The 24344-nt window shown below is 41.8% G+C and overlaps 1 protein-coding gene across 3 annotated transcripts in view; it reads left to right on the plus strand.

Moving 5' to 3' along the window:
• The first annotated feature begins 7151 nt into the window (after positions 1 to 7151).
• The window catches only part of LOC110537755 (gamma-aminobutyric acid receptor subunit gamma-2), a 68158-nt gene continuing 50965 nt past the window's right edge, over positions 7152 to 24344 (plus strand). The window contains exons 1-3 of one of the 3 annotated variants that reach the window (XM_021624119.2): positions 7152 to 7871; positions 14524 to 14666; positions 18741 to 18808. In XM_021624119.2, coding sequence (XP_021479794.1) covers positions 7756 to 7871; positions 14524 to 14666; positions 18741 to 18808 — 327 coding nt within the window. In that variant the 5' untranslated portion in view covers positions 7152 to 7755. The remainder of the gene's footprint in view (positions 7872 to 14523; positions 14667 to 18740; positions 18809 to 24344) is intronic. The other 2 variants (XM_021624121.2, XM_021624120.2) reach the window with 2 other exon arrangements.

Here is a 24344-nt window from a genome sequence, read left to right on the forward strand (position 1 = left end):
CTGCATGTGATGAAAGGGCAATTTAGTTCAGAGGATTATTTAGTATTATTTATGGAGGCGTAAATACTTTTGGATGACAATTCAAATAAAAGATTCATGCTGGCATCTTATTAGAAAATTAGATTGGCGTTTCATCAAGCAAACAGTTTAGTTTATGTTTCGTAATTTAGGAGAGAGTGTGGATAAAAACAAGAACACGAGGAGTTGAAGATTTAAACTCGTAATCAGAGAAATCCATAGGGTGTCGAGGAGTTCGCAATCTGCCGGAGGATATGCTAATCTTGATTATACAGACCATGAATGATCGAGAGGGAAAAAGCGCTTTGACAACATCCTAAAGCAACATCCTAAAGCAGCTGAATCTTTTGACAACAGAATTACATACTGTGTGTGTGTGTGTTGATATTACTTATACTGTATATCAGATTCCATCTTTGATTAATTAAGGGTTGGTGTAGGACTGAAAAGTCCTGCTATAGACACAGTTCTTTTTTTTGGTTTATATTATTCTAGTCTACGAGACTATAAAACGTTAACGTGGCTAATCACCTGCTCCCCATCTGTCATTTCCTTTTGGGTATAGCTAAAAAGCCTCACATGCAAGGCAATAGTTATGATGTCTATTTGGATTGCTACCTCCCTACAGAGATGCCCCGCAAATAATATCTAAGCCGGAAGGAGAAACTCAACATGATCTACCTTAGGGAGGAGAGATTATACCTGCTTAATTTAAGCAGCACAAATACTGTATCAGAGCAGCAATTAAATCATCCTGCTGACGTCTCTCATAATCACAGCAAAGAAAGAGAGAGAGAGGTTAGAAATAGCGACGCAGGCGCCCCCACTGCTCACAGTCCAAAAGGAAGAGATGCCAGCCTTGCAGAAAGAGACATAACGTAGCTTTAGTGTGCTAACAAGATGTGCAATTTTTCATTCAACTCCAGTTTAGGAACTTTTTTGGTCATCAACCTCTCATGGCATGATTGTGTTCTTATGACTACAGTACTATCCTTGTTGTGATAGGCTACTTGGCCATTTCCAGCAGTCAAATGACCTAGTGGCCTCAATGTTATAAATGAACAGTAAAAAATGATATTATATTATTTTGAAAATTGTGTGTTTATTTGATCTTTATTTAACTAGGCAAGTCAGTTAAGAACAAATTCTTATTTTCAATGACGGCCTAGGAACAGTAGGTTAACTGCCTTGTTCAGGGGCAGAACGACAAGATCTGTACCTTGTCAGCTTGGGGATTTGAACTTGCAACCTTTTGGTTACTAGTCCAGCTCGAACCACAAGGCTACCCTGCTGCCCCAGGGTTTATGTCAAACGGCTTTTATTTTATTTCAGTCTATAAAATGCAACATTAGGACGCAAACTCAAAATGGAATACATTTCACCTCTGAAATGTAGATCTTTTTTTTTTAAGCCCATAACCATGTTTGTGAGGTGTATACTTTCATTTCAAAGTAGATGTGTTTAAGACCGTCAAGAAACACTCTGTGTGACCCTGATTCAGCCCACTGCAGTAAAAGGTTAAGTGTTAAATGTATCTGCATCACTATACTACAGATGTGTGTGATGTCAGCACACTCGGGTGGAGGAGATACATTGAATTTATTTAGTTTGGATAGGTTGGACCAGAGCAATACATCAACCCTAGATATAGGGTGGTGTAAATAGACTCCCAAGACTGGGTTAACAGTCTTGGGAGCAGGTTTGTTTGTGTGGTCACTGTCAAACTACTGTAGGTGTAGAGACTTAAAACTGTAAGCCCAGTTTGCTGTCTATGCCCTGTGGCAGAAAATCAAATGGAATATGTACTTTTTACCTGATGGTTAGGAAACAAGTACATATTCCTCTTGATTTTATCTCAAATTTTAGTGCCTCCATTGGCGGCCCAAAAACATAAATAGTTTTTGAAAACCAACATAAAAAATTTGACATGTCGTGATCTGCAATTTTAAAGGCGGTTGATATGTTCAGAGATGAGTTTTCATAACCCTGACTGCTCAAAGATTTTGAGGTAAACTCTGTCTGACAGACAATGCATGGTCTAGTATCTCTAATGGCCCCATAAGTCCATGTACATAAGAAAGCACTCACTGGAGACAAATATGTCTGCTCCTCTCTTACCAATGGTAATTCTGGCGTTACCCTACTTTTTAAAACAATGCTCTGACTTGAACAAACTTAGTTGTGAATACAGTGCATTCGGAAAGAATTCAGACCCCTTTACTTTTCCCACATTTTGTTATTACAGCCTTACTCTAAAAGGGTTTGAATTCATTTTTCCCTCACCAATCTACACACAATAACCCATAATGACAAAACGAAAACTGTTTTTTAGACATTTATGCAAAAAATACCATAGTTACATAAATATACAGACCCTTTCCAATGAGACTCGAAATTGAGCTCAGGTGCATCCTGTTTCCATTGATCATCCTTGAGATGTTTCTATAACTTAGTTGGAGTCCATCTGTGGTAAATTCAATAGATTGGACATGATTTGGAAAGGCAAACACCTGTCTATATAAGGTCCCACAGTTGACTGTGCATGTTGGAGCAAAAACCAAGCCATGAGGTCGAAGCAATTGTCGGTAGAGCTCCGAGACAGGATTGTGTTGAGACACAGATCTGGGGAAGGTTACCTAAAATGTCTGCAGTATTGAAGGTCCCCAAGAACACAGTGGCCTCCATCGTTCTTAAATGGAAGAAGTTTGGAACCACCAAACTACAGAGTAAATGATTCAGAACCGATTACCCTCATTTACAATGATCTAAGTATATCCGCCTGAAAGGCTAGTGGTGTAACCTGTGTGGCATCTTCGCAATGTATTCAAACTGCACAGTCTCCAAAATGGCAGCCTATCAAAGATGCATAAGAATCCCTTTAAAAGAATGCCCTTAAAAATACATGATACAAGAAAGAAAAAAAACATTTTAAATATTGGTGATGCACTTAATGCTATGACTGGTGTTCAAAGATGCACATTGAACAGGAACAACAACCTAACACAACAATTGACCAATTCCTTCAGTTAATCTAGTCAATAGACTGTGAAGGGGTGGTGTAGCTAAGAGGAGGCTGAAATGTAAAGTGGTTGTTGCTGAGGTGCATATCCAGGTGAGTATTAGGGAGAGAGTACAGGGAGGCACTCTTCGGAGGGAGCCCAGGGAGAGAATCCAGGGAGGCAGTACAGCACAGGTGTATGCGTGACAGGACAGATGAATGCGTGTGGAGGGAGCATTTCCTGAATCACTCTCCTTCTGTGACCGTTGAACCAACTCTTTCACCATGCAACCTGCCTCTCTTCAAATCCAAAATAACCTGTGCTTGACTTGACTGAGTGCCCAGACAGTGTTATGAGGTAAATCCTATCTTGGTCCATCTTCAATGGTTATTGTGTACTGAGCAACTGCAGTTGGCCTGTTTAAACCACTGTAACTACAATCACTCGTGTTCATTGAAAGGACACAGTTACAGTTGTGTGCATTGATTTTCATACACATATACACACGTGCAGTGCTACATAAAAGGTAGCTGTCAAAGTGCATAAGAGGTTACTTTACCCTAAATGAGCAGCAATGACCGCTGGAAAATAAGCATCTAATCAACATCCAACCAAATCAATATCTCTGTACCATCTTTGGGGATTAGCAGTGTCCATGACAGTACCAATGACATGGTGGCCTGCCTGGGAGTGTGATGCTGATGCATCAGTCCCTGGGGTACGTGCTATTATGGATGTTTTCAGATGAACAACAGACTATAGAGACTAGGTCCATGTGAGCAGTCAGCCAGACTCACATTAGCATACTGGTGCCTTATTATCTTGCGTTTAATGATGACAAATTAGAGAGGGCTCTGACGACCTCAGAACATGGAGGCTGGGTATGGGAAGGAGTGGTTGAGACTGTACTAATACTTTTTAGACAATTCTACTGAAGCTGATAAAGAATTAAGTCTATCAGTGATCTGTACAAAGGATGTTTCCCCCAGTATGCAAATTAAACAAATGTTCCTATTTATACATTAATGTATAAATAGGGCCCATGTAGATAATTAATTCATCCCTCTGATATATGAAAATGCAAACGATGTATGTGACCAACTATTGGAATTCGTGCTCCACCAGTATGATACACAGATTAGTTGACAGAAAATTGACATAAAGCCCTAGAATCTGTAAGTAAATCCAGCAATCATTCCAAGCTGTTGTAAAGCTCTTTGTTCATCATGTCTGTCCATGTGAGGGGACCAGGAGAGCTGTGTAATTTATATAACACCGAACTAAACAAGAAGAGTTGAATTAATCTGCAGACAACTGATTGATAAAGCCCTCAACCTGGGCTGTGTACTCAGGTTGTGTAATCTGCCTCCCCTCAAGAAATAACATAAAAAAATACACAGGCTCACACCGGTATTATCTGGTTCGTTCTGTTGTTCCAGGTGACATTAAATGCTTATGGACTTTACACCCACTAGTTGTAAATGTATTATAATTAGCCTCCAACAGAATTTTATTCTAAACAGGTTCAAAGCTAAGTATAGACTTCTTCACTCTCCATTGGATGTCAATGTACCATGTGTTGGCTACGGGCTAAAGGGGTCATTGCAAGAATATAAAGTAACAACGACAGTAGGAGATGAATAATAATGCTGTCCTCTGTCTTCTTTGCCCTTGTAGATCAAACCAAGACCTCCCCTCTGCACATCGCAGAGCTCTTTCACTGTACCACATATAATCTACAAAGATCTATTTTTCCAGATGTAACTATGTATTTTGTCCAAAAACAAATGGAACATTGAAGAATTATATTGCACTGGTACCATTCAATTGTATTTATCTGGGGTTATGATATGTAAAGAATTCAGAATCCCTTTTTTTTTTAAGTCATCGAATAGAAACACAATGGAATGTTTAGGAACAAAACAGATCCAGTGGCGTTATATGGCCGGCGTTGCTGGGGAACATGAGGCTTGCCTGAGACTAGATTCTGTATTTAATTAAATCCCAATTATTTTCCAGGTCAGTGCAAAAAGCACACGTTTGCTGGGTTATATAAACATGGGCATGTGAGGTTTTTGTTATCATCACTCTAAATGTAGTTCCTCATCAGTGTAGATATGTGGGTGGCGAGGAGACCGAAACGTCTAGCTTTTCCACATGTCGCATGCAGTACATTGCTTATGAATCTGATAACTTAAGCATCAGGCGCAGCTGAGAAATTGGGCTCGAAACCATTCATGTGGCGATAAAAAATATGACAGCACACTCTCTTTCTTTTCCATAAAGGTGCTTGTTGAAGATATTATTGTAGAACTGGTGAACCAGCATTCAAATTTCCCACAGATAATTATATCACTCCAAGCTTCAATTGTTACAAACGAGTACATGGTTTTGTTCATTAAACCAAGGCACCTCACTATCTATGCATGACACAGGCAGCTGGTAAGGCTAGCCATTCAATGGGATGAATTTTAACCACTGATTTGTCATTGCTAATATGCATATGGGTTGATGCAAGGAGACTGGATCCTGATGTGTATCTGAATGAAACAGTATTTACTATGCAATGTGGAATTGATACATGCAAACAGTTAATCACCGCTATCCTCATAGGACCCTCAGCGATGCGTGTCTGTTGTTGTGTATGCGTGTGGGCTAAGTGTTCAGAGGGATTTTGGCAAGCATCCCATTAAAATATGTAGACTACTGGATACATCTGTGCCTGTTGAATTCAGATGAGAAAGATTATCTTTTTTGTGACAAAGATTTTCTGACAATGTTTGTTTTCAATTCAGCATATTTTCTTATTTGGAAACACTGAGCATGTTAGTGCTGGGCAAAAGTATTTGATTTGTGAAGGGAAAACATAAGACAAACCCTAGGACAGCACATGACATCAGGGTCAAATGTCATGTGTTGTCTCATGGTGTAGGCTATGTATTTGGTTGATTTAAATACATACCTTGTACTTTAATTGAAGCAATTTCCCATGGAATACATTCTAGAAATCTATGCTACTGGATATGCTGCTTAGATGTGCCAATGTTCCACAAATTAATTTATGCATATAGTGTACTGTACATATTCTTCCAGGGAGCACAATGCTGCTTTAGATCAGAGCCAAAGTGGCAACCCTCAAAGGACTGCTAAGCACATGTGATGCCTTTGATGACATCACAAACTTGCAGACACTTCTCAAACACATTTTTTTACTTTTTTTTTTGGGGGGGGGGGGGGGGGGGGGGGGGGGGAGTGTTCCCCCAGGTGAGAGTAAATGGGGACTGACCATTTAGGTATAACTGTCTCCCATCAGATAATTTGTCAGACAAATTATATTATCTGATTTTATGTTATAGTAAATTACCCAAGGTGACCTCAGAATGAATTACAGCAAATAAGAATAAGAACATTAATCCCTGTGTTAATTAAACACATTTGGAGACTCTAAAAGAGACCAGTGAACACCACAGTGTTCATACATTACAGCTAACAAGACAGTTGTTAAAATAGCACTGAGCTACAAACCTCCAAGACCAAATACACTATTAGAAAAAAGGGTTCCAAAAAGGTTATTCGGCTGTTCCCATAGGAAAACCCTTTTTGGTTCCAGGTAAAACCCTTTTTGGTTCTAATAAGAACCATTTTGGGTTCAATGTAGAACATGGACTCCAAAAGGGTTCTACTTGGAACCAAAAGGGTTCTACTAGGAACCAACAAGGGTTATTCATGAGGGTTCTCATTAAGGGACAGCCGAAGAACACTTTTAGGTTCTACATAGCACCTTTTTTTCTAAATGTGTAACCTGTATCAAGCACCTTGACAACTAAAACGTGTCATACATTATCTTACCTATGGATATATATATATATATAAATATACCCATTTGCAAAAAAACTATGTCATAGTCTAGCTTCCATTTTGAAGATTAATAAAATAAAATAAAATCTTCATTTCACAACCATCGTAACGTAATTCTTGATAATAGGTTTGCAATCGCAAGCGGAAACCTGGGGGGGAGCTGTCCGGGGTGCTGAAAGCAAAACCGTAGGGGATCTGTACATGGTGGCAACTAGTCGCTTAGGCTATAGCCTAGATTACATTTTCAGCTCAGTGAAATACATATTGTTACCATTGTTTACTATGTGAAAGATTTAGCTATAGCATACTTCTTACCGCCATATCAGCTGTTTGCTGGATCTATTTAGTAGCACCCAATTGAATACACGTCTGTCGGACGCTCAAACCTGCCAAACCAACTCTCTCTCAACATTTTATGCGGCATTTCTAATCTAGCAAAATAGCAACCAAAACGATTTAGGGTGCATATTTTAAGGATAGTAGCAAGCTAAGGTTTATGTTCATCTCTCCACATATCTGCTTCCGCGCGATGAAACCACGCATGTGTTGATCTGTGCTGCAGCAACGTGCATCCGTTCCTCTTTGACCCCAGAGTTAATCTGCATTCAGACTGACGATCCAATATATTTCTCAGATTTGGGATATTAGGCTATTCCGGAACCGTTGTATTTATGTAGTTTTTACTATTATTTCGTATGATCGGTCAAGCTTGCTTCGATTCAATCAGTTTTGTGACCGTTTTCCTCAACACTGCAGCAGGTCTACATTTTCCCAAACCGAATGCTAACGCGAGCCGCTTATGCTATTCGCGTAATGTATCACCGTGAGGATAGACAGTAAATAAGGGGACCCGTCCATCTGCAATAAAGAGGAAAAGAAGATGGTGATAATGGCTCCTACAAATGTAGCATCTAAATGCTCGACAGCGATGGCGAATGCTTCCTTCCCTGTGAAGCTATTTCTCTGGGTGTTTTTATTCGCTCATCTTCCTACAAGGTAAGGCTTTTATTAAAACGCAGGCACCAGATACATGTATGGCCGGACGAATATGTTTTTTTTGCTTCCTAGAATGAGAGCCCAGCCCAGTTATTTCAATATGTTATGCTTTCTCTCAGACACGATCATACACTGTCGCTTATTATAGGGGCTTGTTACAGAACCAGAACTCGTTTAGTTAGGCTACGTGTCAACCATTGTTTTCACACATTGTAATGATATGTTAACAGGTTGGTTAGGTAGTGTTGGCCCCGCCATACGAGTTCACTGTAATGTTTAACGTGATTCCAATAGAGCCGTTTTTGGGGAGGATCTGCAGGATGTCCATTATTTCCGCGGTTGTATTCGCTGTAGAAGGAATATAATCACGGTTCTGTGGGCTACTGGGCAATGCTATTCAGATCTGAATAATATTTAAAGCTATTGCCATGAACAAATATGTATAAAATAGCATACCATATCTATATATTGAACCATTGCAAATGTAAGCTACTTTTGCATGTACTGTATACCCTAATTGCACATGTGAAGACCTGGTGAAGGCATAGTCTATTGATGTATGTTCCTTATGTTCCAAGATCCAAAGCATCACCATTCCCAGCATGTTTTTAATGTGATGAACTGTGACTACGAACACCCTGATGTCTTAACGTTTGAGAATATTATACTGATTCACTGCCAACTCCTGAATCTGTGGAAAGAAAATGCTCAGTTGACTTGTCACGAAAAGGCAGCCATTTGCACCAAGAGAATATGAACACTTGAGAAGGAAGCAGATGGTTTAAGGGCTCACATCTCTTCTGTCTTGTGTGCTCCTTGAGGGTGAGAAATGGAGGGTGATAGATCAGTGTTCATTCAATCACCATCGTTGAAAATGTGACCATGGAGCTCTCTGGCCCAGATTAAAATGTCTGCACTGTGTGCGCAATTGTATTCACACATATTTCGGCCTTTATTAACGTGATTCAACCCTAATTTAAAAGGATTCTGTGGTTAAGAGTTCTGAAATGTACAGTAGGATCTGTATCTGGGTACTTTGGTTATGTCATATCACAGATCACATGAGCATGTTAATTAGATGCGTGACATGTAATGAACACCTTGATTGCGGCTCATGTTTATCAAAGAAAGACACCGTAAAGATGCATTCTAGTTAGTCAATTCTAGGAGGAATACTTACATGATACATACATAGACACCGGGGAAAGAGCAACACCTTATTGGCTGTCAAGGCTAGGTACAACATAAGGTTTGGCCTGTCCCTACAAAAGGGATAGGGATTTTATTTTGACACATTTATTTGAAGGGTATAGTTGTTACAACAATTTCCTTACTAGCTATTTGAATTGCAATACTGAGTATGACCTATGAAACCACTGTTAGGAACAATAAGATATTCATAACAATAACAAACTTCCACTCCAACTATTTGGTTTACAGTATACTGGGCCATGCTCCACGACCACCCATAGTTCACTGTTGGTAGCATCGGCACCCAGGGGAAACACATGCCCTCTGATGTAATCCCCAGGAAGTATCTGTAAACCCAGGAAGTGCCAAGGCCTTGCCAGCACGAAGTAGTGTCACAATGAGAGACTACCTGTAGCCTAGTGGCCCTCCCTTGGACCCCACCCCACCCAGGCATTTTGTGTTGTGATGTCTCTGATTTCAAAAGGTCAATAGATCATCACAGGTCAGGTAATCTGTGTTGAGTGGATTATCACAATATGATTATTAAGCCATGCCCTGACAGTGCTGGATTAAGGTGGGCCCTAGGCCAGAGGCATAGAAAACAATAGGTGTATTAAGCTGTATCACATTGGTGTGCCTTATCAAATAAATGTGTCGTGTTTGATACATTATGCAACCATTTCAGGCAATCACACTGTACCCACACCATGTACTAACTAGATGGTCAAGTCAGAGCTCCAGTACAGCAAATCTCAGCATGGCGCTACTGTCAAAATGTCTATTGTTAATTTGCTCCTCTCAATGTGTCCTCTCGCTGTATACTCTCTTTCATCTCACTTGACATAGTCAACAATGTTGGATGTATGTCGGACAGGTTGAATAGCCTTTTGTTAAAGATGACAACAATACACGACTACAGTATGGCACATGGAGGACATTTGTCAACGGGCTTATAGGAACCAAGGGCTTAAGTCAAGTAAGTCACTGTATGGGCATGCCAGAAGCAATGCCCTGGGTTGGAGCCCATGTTGTCCATTGGGTTAAACTGGCCCTGATCATAGCATCTGTTGCTATTACACAACTTATATGGCAGACAAACTGCATCTATAGTGTGATCCCTCAGAAGGTCTATGTTACAATGACCTACAGGTGTCTCATGTCTCTACAGGGCAAAACTTCAATGAAGTGGCTGGCTCTTTCTGTTTTCTTTGATTGAAGGAATTGGAGATAGAAAGGCCTGTAGGTTTGGCTATGTCTGCCTTATTTTGGGATCACATTTTTACAATTGTTCACAAAATATGAAGAGATGAAGCTTCTCTCTCCCTGGTTGAAAGCATTTATATGTGAAGAATGTAATGTCATATATAGGTAATGTCATGTAATGTATAGGGGACTCTACTTCTCTGCCATGACTCAGAGTTTGTTCTCTCAGATACCCATGGGGGAAATGTGAGGACAATTCTAGATTCTGGGATACGACTGTGATTTGGGTCTCAGTGTTGAACTGATAACACATGTAGCCAGGACCTTCCAGTCGGTATTACAATAATCCTGAAGTAGGACCATAGGGATTTATATATACTTTTACATTAGACACTTCATTTTCCTGGTGCATAAGATACCGCTGACTGTGAGGTATCTCAGGATGGTCACTGCTGTGTTAGCCTGCGGGTAGTGTTTTACAATTATCCTGAAAGACACTGAATATGGGCCGCTGGGCCTATTCTTAATCCTAAAAAGCAAGTTTATTTTCAAAGGGCACAGGGCATAAGCCTACTGTAGTGGGTAAACTGAAGATGATACTGTGAAAAAGCATTTATATAACCTACTTCCTTAAATTCCCACCTGCATGACACTTAATGTGTAGGGAATTACAGTAGGCCTACGTAGTCCCATCTTTCAATTGAACTGTTCTGTTTTAACCTATCAGCTTTCAGGCCTTCCAGGATTCTGCTATCACTTTTGTTTTGTTTCAGAATTCCCTTGCACATTCTACCCGTCACCTTACTATTTCCGCTTAAAAAATCCGTTAGTCACAATATTATCGCAGAAAACTGACCCATCACCGCAGTACAAAAATAAGGCTTGCAATTTCAACCAATCGCCGCACATTTACAGCAGAACATGGTTCAATCAAGCGACTCGTCAACAAACGTTTTCCTTCATCAACGCATTTTTTGCGACAAATTGGACAAAACCATTGCATATTTCCATGCAAAAATGTCAGAATTGCTGCAGCAAAAACAGTTTTGCCCGCAAATATCACAAAAAATCCCAGAGAAATCCTGGAGGGACTGAGCTTCAGTGTGTTATTGGATTTTGTCTTGGATTTGCCATCTTCTGATAGCTAGTTGTCACGTTCTGACCTTAGTTCCTTTGTTTTGTCTTTGTTTTAGTCTGGTCAGGGCGTGAGTTGGGGTGGGCAGTCTATGTTCCTTTTTCTATAATTTGGTATTTCTGTGTTTGGCCTGGTATGGTTCTCAATCAGAGGCAGCTGTCAATCATTGTCCCTGATTGGGAACCATACTTAGTTAGCCTGATAGCCTGAGTTGTGCGTGATTATTTCCTGTTTAGTGTTTTTGTCATTCACCTTACGGGACTGTTCGTTTGTTATTTATTGTTTTGTTCAGTGTTCTAGTACTTAATTAAAAGCTATGCACACTTACCACGGTGCGCATTAGTCCTCCGATCCTTCCTACTACTCCTCTTCGTCAGTTCCCACACAAACCTGTGTATAGGCCTTCTGGTCCTTTTCCTTATCTGAACTGTTTATACAAATGAAACCAAGCATCCTGTGCCTCTCAAATTGGCCTAATCTGCCCTAGGTTTTATTTCATCATTGTTTATTTAGTTATTTAACCTTTATTTGTCCAGGTTAGGGGGGGGGGGGGGATCCTCATGTTTCTAATCTGTCTGATTCCATTTAGTTAGGATCATCTGAGTCCACGAATATTGCTGCTGCAAGAGGTGAGCTAATCAGGGCAGGCCACCACAGGTCAGTTGATCTGTCACTAATAGCTCTGTGTCCTCAGGACAGGGCACCGGGAGGGAAGCCATTTTACAAAATCTCTGCTAAACTGCAATCTCACTCTCCATGAAATGAACAAACATAGGCATTTTCACCTTGTTCCACCAGGGATATCCTAGTACCTTCACTATAGCAATAACACGCAAAGTGGTATGAGGACCTCCATTAAGGCAGTTTGTGTTATTGTATTTCATTAAGATTGTGCTAGCTAGCATAATGAGTCTTCATTAGGTGTAATGATTGTAAGAATGGTGACTAGTGATTGCCTAGTGTCTTGTGTGTGGTTGGCTGCATGGGAAGAGAGTTCGGAGGGCCGTGCCAGCATTAGCCACAGTCACAAACACAGGGAAATGATAGCTTACGGAAATGTGACATACTATCAACAGGGAAGCAGGGATTTTTCAACATGATAATATTATGCTCAAGAGACCATTTTAAGTATACATCGAAATTACCACCACCTTTTTTGTGACATTTGAAATGATGGTTTAGTCACTGATTTGGGTGTCTTAAATGTATATTGGTATTTGATTAATAATTGGTTCTGATAAACATTTAATCAGGCAGCATATTTAACAGCACTCAAGTAACCTGCATTTTCAAATACATCCTAAATGGTTTCACGAAGACCGTGTTTCACATGCTGACATTTTAGTTCTCTTTTCATCTGATAGCAGTTTTCACATGATGCAACCACCGTAAAGGACAATTTAAACATTTGAGTATACAATAGGAAACAGCCCTCTTGTGGTTAGCTAGGCCCTTCTCAATAGAGGTAGCTACAATAACATTAGTGCACTCCAGTGCACTCCAGCATCACACTCTAGCTTGGACATATTGATGGGCCTCCCTTTACCAAATGAACCACTGATACTTCAAATCTGTCTGAGGTACATGCACAGATTTCTCTTTCACCCAGCCACTTCTGGAGGATTTCCATTGACAGCACAGAGTTCTGTTAAAACCGAGCCACAGCACCTGAACGCCATTGGCTCAACTCTGTAGTAGATTAAAACCCACAGATCTAAAATGTTCATTCTATTTCAACGTACATTCTAATTCTATGATTTGAATCAGATCCATTTACAGTGTCCAAGATAGATCCAAGCCGTCCTGAATCCATCTATGAAGTTTTCATGTGAGGGTGGTGACGCCATATAGGAATATTGAGCACTTAACGCTGCCTGAGGAAGACTGGTAGTCAAAACACGATATCCTGCACCATACCTAAGTGCATGAAAAAGCCATTAGAGAGATATGTGATGTGTGTCTTTTGTTTTTGCACCATGGAAACATTTTTTCCAAGCTCAAAAGCCTCTCTGCTCAAAGGGCTTCCGGTGGCTGGCTGTTCTCAAGGTTGTTTTATTATATATCCCTCAGATTCCATGGTTACTGAGTTGGGGTGAGCTCTGGAGCTGTGAGTTTTGATACAATCTATATCCTTCATATTCCATCGTATTGTGCCATTGGCAGTAACAACCTCCCAGAACCCACAATCTGTGTTTGTTAGGCTGATCACACACTTCATGGCAGTTTGTTGCCGTTAGCACTTCTAGATCAAGCTCATCTGTGGTGTACTCCAATGCACCATTATTAGCCTATGCATGTCTCCAGCCTCAGTTTCCCAGACCCTTCGCAAAACACCTTTTTATTCTGCATGCAATTCAGTTAGCTGACTCTTGTGGCTGAGTGAAGCAAACATTTATGAGGATTGTTGAGACATCTTAAAGCATTGTGACGTTTTACAGATGTGAGCCAAGTCACAAGACTGACCTTTCTGCCTGAACACTGAAAAGAGTGCAGAAAACTAAAGAATCCTTTTACAAATCTCACAAATGGAACACTGTCTGTACCTTGCATTTCTTCAGGGTTCTGGAAGGGTTTTGATAACGGAATTATCTCTCCCCAAACTGGGTTTTTGGGGACCACGGGCACTCTTGGTTGTCTTTCCAAAATCTCAGAAATGGAACAACAGATCAAATGTTTGTACCTTGCATTTATTCAATGTTTTATGAAAGGGTTTTGGTAACGGAATGTTCTCTCGTCCAGTTTTTTCTCACAGCTGTGTTTTTGGGGACTATGGCACTATTCATTGCCGTCATCCTCAGTTCCAGCTGCGCTGTGGGACTGGTGTCAGTTTGTGAGGATGTTCATGTAGGGCAACACATAGAGATCAGTGGCAATCAGCAGGAGTTCTGCCCTTTTATCCCGTTTCTGCCTTGTCCTTTGATTTCAACCAGAGGGAAGTGCACATTTGTAAGAACGGAGCCTAAACGCATAGCAAGCTTAGCCTAGCGTGATGTCGTGGTCTTTGCTGTGCTGATGTTGTGGAAAGTTGCTGATTTTCCCTCTTTTCATTTGACCTCGCTGCTTATAGTGCTGGTGGAAAAATAATTTATTCATATTTCCTCTGTTCCCATTTTCTCTCCTCAGCTCTATCCAGACTGAAAACGACGATGATGAAGTGACAAACAAAACTTGGGTGTTGACTCCCAAAGTGTACGAGAGCGATGTCACCAACATCCTAAACAGCCTACTAGATGGCTACGATAACAAACTGCGACCAGATATAGGAGGTAGGTGTCATATCAACGCACATTGATTGGCTGCTGCTGCTGCTAAGGCTGCCCTCCCCGTTACCAATCTCCATTCTCATCAACATCGTCAACACAAGCTATGAGGGAAGAACAGACACCATCATCACTGATAGCATCGTCAAAGACAGCCCTCTCATTTCAATGAGCCTATTCAGACTACAGACCATAGGCCCACCACAGTATGACTCATGTAGCATTGTTATGCAGAGGCAGCGTCAGCTGTGAAACCTGGACGGGCTGGTAATGCATCATGGGCCTATTAGCATTGTCCGTCACTGCACTGCTGTGGGCCAAGTATAGAGCCAGTGAAGTAGCTTTCTCTCCCTTCACTTTGACTGGCAGCTGGGCTCAGCTCCCATGTTCAGACAGAGAATGCATATATACGGGTGTAAGATCTTAATTTGACCCGTATCGTCGCAGGAAAATTATTCTGCAGCGACAGGATTTGAATGTTTAGTCCATAATGTTGCATGATCAATGGTTAGGCTACTAGCTGACCAAAATTAGGCTACGAGAAAAGTGCAATAATGTTAATGTAACCGTGCGTTAGTGCAGGTGTTCAGTGAATTTGTGTATATCATTAAGCTCATCTGCATTTCCTGCGGTGCAGGAACATTCTCAGCAACAACAGAGTGATCAAATTAAGATCCTACATCTGTAGCTGCAGTATATCTACACTCTTAATAAAAAAGGGTTCTAAAAGGTTTCTTCGGCTGTCCCCATAGAAGAAACCTTTTTGGTTCCATGTAGAACCCTTTTTAGTTCAAGTTATAACCTTTTTGGGTTCCATGTAGAAACCTCTGTAGAAAGGGTTCTACATGGATCCCAAAAGTGTTTTACCTGGAACCATAAAGGGTTATTCAAAGGGTGCCCTTAAAGGTTCTAGATAGCACTTTTTCCCCCCTAAGAGTGTACTGAGGCAGCCGCCACCATCTTACCATCAAACATGATCTGATTTTGCACCCTGTCATGTTCTCCCATACTGTCAGAGTTACACAGATACAGTGGTGGAAAAAGTAACCAATTTTCATACTTGAGTAAAAGTAAGGATACCTTAATAATAGAAAATGACTCAAGTAAAAGTGAAAGTCACCATTAAAATACTACTTGAGTAAAAGTAAAAAATTATTTGATTTAAAATAATACCCGTATCAAAAGTAAAAGTATAAATAATTTCAAATTCCTTATGTTAAGCAAACCAGACGGCACAATTTTCTTGTTTTTGTTTTATTTACGGATAGCCAGGGGAAAATGTACAACAAAGCCTGTGTGTTTAGTGTGTCCGCCAGATCAGAGGCAGTTGGAATGCTAGCACGTACCCATAGACTTCCAGTCATTGTGCTAACGCTAGTTAGTCATTTCTCTAGCGCTAGTCAGCAACTTCCTTCAAACTGCACACGGAGACATAAAAATGGTCTCCACCAGTTCATCTGACTCTGGGGAAGTAGATAAAGGGCTTCATTGCCAAAATCCCAAAGTATCCCTTTAAGTACTTTAAACCACTGCACAGATACAGTGGGTTATAATTAGCTAACAACAAACAACGCTTTTTTCTACTCCAAGCACTGAAAACTGGGATTTGGATTCATTGCAGATTGTGCCACAGTTCTTTTGAAGTCCATTTTGCAGCTCATTCAATTTTAATGCTGCTGCAGTCTATGTATAGCAATAGAGCAAACAAGAGAGGTGGACGGGGGAAGACATTTTTCCTTTCCTCGATTTATGATATCACAAGGGCACAGGCTGGATTGTCGTTATGGGTGAAAATAAATGGTGTGGTTCATAGAGTGCAGGTATAAACAAGATATAATATGGAGCCGTCCTGGAGTGAAATGAAATCGGACGTCCAAATGGACGTACTGATAGTGTGCTTCATTCATTGTTTTGCTTCAGCCTTTACACGTCATTGCACCTTTGATGAGTATTCCCAGGATGTAGAAGTAGAGGTTTGTTTATATAACCACATTAATGTTATCCTTCTCAAAAGTGGTTTGGAATGTCTTTATTTAATTTAGTGTGCCACCATATCTTGAGTGTTTTTCAAAGACTCTCTCTCTCTCTCTCTCTATATATATATATATATACATATATATATATACTGCTCAAAAAAATAAAAGGGAACACTAAAATAACACATCCTAGATCTAAATGAATGAAATATTCATATTAAATACTTTTTTCTTTACATAGTTGAACGTGCTGACAACAAAATCACACAAAAATTATCAATGGAAATCAAATTTATCAACCCATGGAGGTCTGGATTTGGAGTCACACTCAAAATTATAGTGGAAAACCACACTACAGGCTGATCCAACTTTGATGTAATGTCCTTAAAACAAGTCAAAATGAGGCTCAGTAGTGTGTGTGGCCTACACTTGCCTGTATGACCACCCTACAACGCCTGGGCATGCTCCTGATGAGGTGGCAGATGGTCTCCTGAGGGATCTCCTCCCAGACCTGGACTAAAGCATCCACCGACTCCTGGACAGTCTGTGGTGGGAGCGAGACATGATGTCCCAGATGTGCTCAATTGGATTCAGGTCTGGGGAACGGGTGGGCCAGTCCATAGCATCAATGCCTTCCTCTTGCAGGAACTGCTGACACACTCCAGTCACATGAGGTCTAGCATTGTCTTGCATTAGGAGGAACCCAGGGCCAACCGCACCAGCATATGGTCTCACAAGGGGTCTGAGGATCTCATCTCGGTACCTAATGGCAGTCAGGCTACCTCTGGCGAGCACATGGAGGGCTGTGCGGCCCCCCAAAGAAATGCCACAACACACCATGACTGACCCACCGCCAAACCGGTCATGCTGGAGGATGTTGCAGGCAGCAGAACGTTCTCCACGGCGTCTCCAGACTCTGTCACGTCTGTCACGTGCTCAGTGTGAACCTGCTTTCATCTGTGAAGAGCACAGGGCGCCAGTGGCGAATTTGCCAATCTTGGTGTTCTCTGGCACAAACCCACCTGTGGATGTCGGGCCCTCATACCACCCTCATGGAGTCTGTTTCTGACCGTTTGAGCAGACACATGCACATTTGTGGCCTGCTGGAGGTCATTTTGCAGGGCTCTGGCAGTGCTCCTCCTGCTCTTCCTTGCACAAAGGCGGAGGTAGAGGTCCTGCTGCTGGGTTGTTGCCCTCCTACGGCCTCCTCCACGTCTCCTGATGTACTGGCCTGTCTCCTGGTAGCGCCTCCATGCTCTGGACACTACGCTGACAGACACAGCAAACCTTCTTGCCAGATGTTCCATCCTGGATGAGCTGCACTACCTAAGCCACTTGTGTGGGTTGTAGACTCCGTCTCATGCTACCACTAGAGTGAAAGCACCGCCAGCATTCAAAAGTGACCAAAACATCAGCCAGGAAGCATACGAACTGAGAAGTGGTCTGTGGTCACCACCTGCAAAACCACTCCTTTATTGGGGGTGTCTTGCTAATTGCCTATAATTTCCACCTGTTCCACCTGAAATGTATTGTCAATCAGTGTTGCTTCCTAAGTGGACAGTTTGATTTCACAGAAGTGTGATTGAATTGGAGTTACATTGTGTTGTTTAAGTGTTCCCTTTATTTTTTTGAGCAGTGTATGAGAGAGAGAGAGAGAGAGAGAGAGAGAGAGAGAGAGAGAGAGAGAGAGAGAGAGAGAGAGAGAGAGAGAGAGAGAGAGAGAGAGAGAGAGAGAGAGAGAGAGAGAGAGAGAGAGAGAGAGAGAGAGAGAGAGAGAGAGAGAGAGAGAGAGAGAGAGAGAGAGAGAGAGAGAGAGAGAGAGAGAGAGAGAGAGAGAGAGAGAGAGAGAGAGAGAGAGAGAGAGAGAGAGAGAGAGAGAGAGAGAGCATTCAGTTCAGGGTATGGTAAAGTTTATTTTCAGCACCATGGGCAGCTAACACCATACCATATTTTCACACTCATACACACTAACTGCTACAGCACCACAAGCTATATAGCCTTGACGTAAGATAGACAGAAAGATAGACATCAACAACACCTAAACACAGAATAACCATATCGTTCATCGAATGTGCATCATTACACTTGTTTTTTCTTCTTTCAGTCAAACCAACCGTGATCCACACGGACATGTTTGTGAACAGTATCGGCCCAGTAAATGCTATCAATATGGTGAGTATACTCGTCCTCTCTCTCAAATTGCACTCTGATGCTACAGTAATATTTTATCTCGGTAGCTGGTGAATTGTTTTTGTTTATCGTCTCATCATTGCACTTGTTCCATACATTTGGTGTCATGGGTACATTTGAAGTTGTAATGTTGATGAATTGCGTTATGTAATGAATGACATACATGTAATTGTGTTGTGCGTGTGTTTGACATGTCATGACATGAGGTGTAGCATACATCAAACTTGAGATAATATGTCCTCATTCCTGCTCAAGGTAATATCATGGCTTTTGTTGCATTTCCTTGGCTATGGTTGTCGGATTAAACATATAGAATTAAATGGAGTAGGCCCATACAAACTTGACGGAATAAGCTATTTGTTGCTATTTGTAGACGGAGTACAGGCATTAAGCTGGGCTGTAAAAATAGGGCAGGATGGGTATGGCTTGAAGAGCCTGTACTCTAACTGAAATCCCTGCTGAGGATCATATTTCATTGTAATTCAGCACAACAATCGCTCATCTCCATCATCGGCGAGCACCAAGCCACAGAAAGTCTTAACACAAGTGTGGCTCTTTTTCTCTCATCACAGGGTTAAGAGACAGTCAATGTCTCGATCTCCTGTTAATCACCTTGAGGCTGTGTATGTGTGCGTTGTGTGTTTGTCTGCATGTGAGCGTGCCTATGTGTGTGCATGCACATGCATGTGTGAAGACCACATTGATTACTGTACATTTAGAGGTAATCAGTGCTGTAGGTACGTTCACATTAAATCACATGGCTGTTGTTGAGGAAATTGTGGTGAGGATGCAAGCTTTTCTAAAGAGAAGAGGATTATGGGTCGACTGATGATGCAGGGGTGTCTCAAAGCATGAACATAATGGTGAATAGTATGGTATGCACTAGGACTACTCACTCTGCCAGAGCTCTTAGGATCGTCCGTTTGGAGCAAGGCCTGCTTGGGTGGGTTGTCAGTTGAAATGTCCTGTACAAAGATAGTTTCAATGTTTTTGTTGTCATATGAATGCTTTCTTCCAGGTTCCTTCTCGACAATGCAACAACAATAATAAATAATAAAATAAGAATATCAACAATGTAAATGGCTAGTAGAATAGAATAGACATTTTAGCACAAGTATAATTACAGGAAGACACCATTTATAGTCCAATATTTACACGTGTCAGGGAAGGGGGGATTGGGTGAAAAAGGTTTAAATTGTACAGTATTAGTAATAGTAAATAAGAGTATGTTGGCTGTAGTTGTGATGTGTGTGTAACATGCATGAATATATGGGTGTGTGCGTGAGTGAGTGCATGTGTGTGCATGCGTGCTAAGGTGCAGGTGGTCAGTCCAGTTCAAGTGTTTAGCAGTCTGATGGCTTGTAGATAGAAACTGTCTCTCAGCCTGTTGGTATCAGACCTCATGCTCCAATATCGTCTGATTGGCGGTAAGGGAGTGAAGAGCTCATGGCTGGGGTGTGTCGGGTCTTTGATGATGTTGGGGGACTTTCCAACCCACTGTTTCGAGTAGATGTCCTGAATGGGTTAGAACACAGCCCCAGTGATGTACAGGACCATCTTCACCACCCATACCAGAACGTGATGCAACCGGTCAGGATGCTCTCCATGGTGCAGCTGTAGTATTTGGAAAGGACCAGGGGCGCCATGCCAAATTTCTTCAGCTGTCTTAGGAAGCACTGTTGCGCTATGAGAGAAAAATGACAAGATGATGTTATAATGCATTGAATAGCTACGACGAGTACTCTCTCACCTGTGTCTATGGGACTGAGTTGGGCCTCTGGGGGCTTGTGCTGACAATTGAGTTACAGCCTGCATTCCATAGACAAGATGTGGTGGGTATAACCGAGATTGCGATAGCCTAGGAGTAGAACAATCCCTCATTGTTCCTATTCATTCTTGTATTTGGGAAACTAAACCGGATGGGGTTAAAACACGATAAGCACGAGATGAACCCAAAGTGGCATATGATGCCCCATGATCTGCATGGGAGGGGTGAAAACAGCCATGACTAAGCATTCTTAGTGTCAGCTATATAAGAACCCGGATTCCTCTGTAAAGTTTAAGCTCTCTGCAACACACACTTTGGAGTGTGTGGTCGACCAGCTACATTATTGCAATAATTAATCAATATTAAATAAAGATGATTTTTTAAAGAATTGACAAAGTCTCAGTATACATGACTTTCCACACCTTTGCCCTCTTGACAAAAGTGGTGGTGTTGTTGGTCCATGTTAAGTGGATGCAGAGGAACTTAAAACTCTCTCTACTGCAGTCCCATTGATGTGGATCGGGGCGTGTTCCCTCCTCTGCTTCCTGATGTCAACAATCAACTCATTTGTTTAGCTGATGTTGAAGGAGAGGTTGTTGTCCTGGCACCAAAAGCCAGTTCATTTACCTCCCCCCTATAGGCTGACTCGTCGTTATTGGTTATCAGACCTACAACCATGTCGTCAGCAACCTTGATGATGGAGTTAGCTTTGTGCAAAGCCACAGAGTCATGGGTGAACAGGGAGTACAGCAGAGGGCTGAGGACACACCCCTGGGGGGCCCCTGTGTTAAGAGCTAGTGTGGAGGAGGTGTTGTTGCCAATCCTCACAGCCTGTTGTCTGCCCATCAGGAAGTTCCAGTTGCAGTGTCCAGACCCAGGGGTCAGAGCTTGGTGTGGAGCTTAGACGGAAGAATAGTGTTACATGCCGAACTGTAGTCATTGAACAGCATTCTCACATAGGTGTTCATCTTCTCCAGATGTGTTAGGGCTGTGTGAATAGCAATGGAAATGGCATCTTCCATGGATCTGTTGGAGCAGTGGGCAAATTGGAGTGGGTCCAGTGTGCCTGGCATGCTGGCCCTGATGTGGGCCATGACCAGCCTATCAAAACACTTTATGGTGACAGCGGTAAGTGCGACGGGGCGATAGTCATTTAGGCATGTCACCTTGGTTTTCTTGGGCACTGGGACAGGGGCAGGTTTAAGATGTCCGAGAAGACGCCAGCTGGTCATCACACACTTTGAAGACGCGGCAAAGGATACCATCTGGGCTGGAGGCTTTGTGAATATTTACTATTTTGAGAGCGAAAGCACCTTGTTGTCCAGAGCAGCGAGAGTCTTCCTGGATTGCTCAATATTGTCTGCCTCAAAGCGAGCATAGAATGTGATAAACATATCTGGGAGGGAAGCTTTGGTGGGCACCACACAACTGGATTTGCCTTTGTAATCCGTGATAGCCTGTAGTCCTTGCCACATGCGTCGTGAGTATGACTTGTCGGACATCGATTCAAGTTTGAGTTTGTATTGTTTTTTTGCATCTCTAATGGATTTGTTGAGCTCGTACCTGGTTGCCTTGTACATTTTGCGTGCCAGCGAGTCATCAGGGTTCGTTCTGCTGACATTGAATGCTGCCTTACTGGCTCTCAGCATGGTACGGATTTCTCTGTTCATCCAGGGTTTTTGGTTGGGGTATGTCCGGATTATTGCAAGTACAACATCATCAACACATTCCCTAATGAAGCCTGTGACTGATTATGTACTGTATATTCCTCAATGTTGATAGATGAGTCCTGGGTGGATGAATCTTACAATTAGTATTCTCAAAACAGTCCTGCAGCATTGGGTCTGCCTTCTCCGTCCAGCGTCTCACTATTCTTCGTGTTGGTGACTAATACTTGAGTTGCTGCTTGTAGGCGGGGAATAGGAACAGAGAGACGTGACCTGATTGGCCAAAGTGGGGGCGGGGGATGGCTTTGTACACATCACGCATGTTTGCGTACACATGGTCCAGCACATTGTTTCCTCTCAAGGGGCAGGATACAGTTGGTGATACTTTGGAAACATTTGTTTTAAATTTGCTTGGTTAAAATCTCCCGCGACAATAAAGACTGCTTCCAGGTTATACATCTAGTTTTGGGTTTAATGTGTCAATGTATAGTTCATGTACATGAATAATAAATTCATTTAATTACTGTTTTACCTTAGCCACGGAATCCCTTGTTTGATATGAGACGGACATATTTTTTAAGCTGTAGGCAGACGTTTTTCCAACCTAAGTGTCACACGGAATCTGGGCAAGCCCCTTGCCATTTGATTGACAGCCAGCAAGCAGCACCAGAAGCAGTGTGTTTTCCCTTTACGAGACAAACAGCCTACAGTAATCGACCTAATGACTATCAGTAGTTAAAACAAATATTTTCAAGAAAGAAACATGTCAGCCGAACAGGTAACGTAGAGGTTATGCATAATACACCACATTACCAAAAGTATGTGGACACTTGTTTGTCAAACATCTCTTTCCAAAATCATGGGCATTAATACGGTTTTGGTCCCCCATTTGCTGCTATAACAGCCGCTACTCTACTGGGCAGGCTTTCCAATAGATGTTGGCACATTGCTGCAGGGACTTGCTTCCAATCAGCCACAAGAGCATTAGTGAAGTCGGGCACTGATGTTGGGCGATTAGGCCTGGCTCGCAGTCGGCGTTCCAATTCATCCCAAAGGTGTTCGATGAGTTTGAGGTCAGGGCTCTTTGCAGGCCAGTCAAGTTCTTCCACACCAATCTCGACAAACCCTTTCTCTATGGACCTTGCTTTGTGGGGGCATTGTCATGCTGAGACAGGAAAGGGCCTTCCCCAAACGGTTGCCACAAATTTGGAACCACAGAATCGTCTACTGCCAATGTTTGTCGATGGAGATTGCATTGCTGTCTGCCCGATGTTATACACCTGTCAGCAATGGGTGTTGATGAAATATCTGAATTTGAAAGGGGTCCACATACTTTTGTATATATAGTCTATGTTTTCATTCCAAATGTAGAGTATTATTTATGAACACGTATTTATATATTGATGTATATTTTACAACAACAATTGTTGTGTATAGAATGCTTCTTTGCTAAATAAAGTAGCTTATTCTTAAAAAAAAGAAATGCTACAAAGTATGTGATGTAAATGTTATACTGATGTACAGGATCAGCAATGCAGGATGGACTGGATTGATTTCTGAGGCTTCATGTACAGTAGGCCTCGATATCCTGACTGTTTGATTATATTTGTTTTTTAGACTGTGAAAGACCATTAGCTCTGAGACATAGATCAGGCTGGGGTGGAATGGGATGGACCCCCCTACTGTGTTGAGAGACAGAGGTGGGAAAGGGAGCAAATTTGAGCTCCCTCTTGGCAAGGCCCAAAAGAAAAGGCATATGAGAGCCATGTCATTGGCTTTGGGCTGTCTGTTGATTTATATATTTTTTATATAGCCTATTGAATTGGCATACGTGTGTTCTGGGTAACAGAGTTGCTTTTTATCTCGTTTATGACTCTTTGGTGTGGATTTGGGCTTTATTGTTGGGCTAAGCTTTGTAGAAAATGTAATGCCTCTATGCCCTCTCACACACACACAAGTCCCCAGATTTTTCTCTACCCGCACATCACTTTTGAACCTCAGGGCTCTACCGTTCCATAAAACATAATGAAAAAAATAAAACTGTCAAATATTAATCAAATAAGATACCCCCTCTCTGCCCATC

Source organism: Oncorhynchus mykiss, chromosome 12 (genome assembly GCF_013265735.2).
Source record: "Oncorhynchus mykiss isolate Arlee chromosome 12, USDA_OmykA_1.1, whole genome shotgun sequence".
NCBI lineage: Eukaryota > Metazoa > Chordata > Actinopteri > Salmoniformes > Salmonidae > Oncorhynchus > Oncorhynchus mykiss.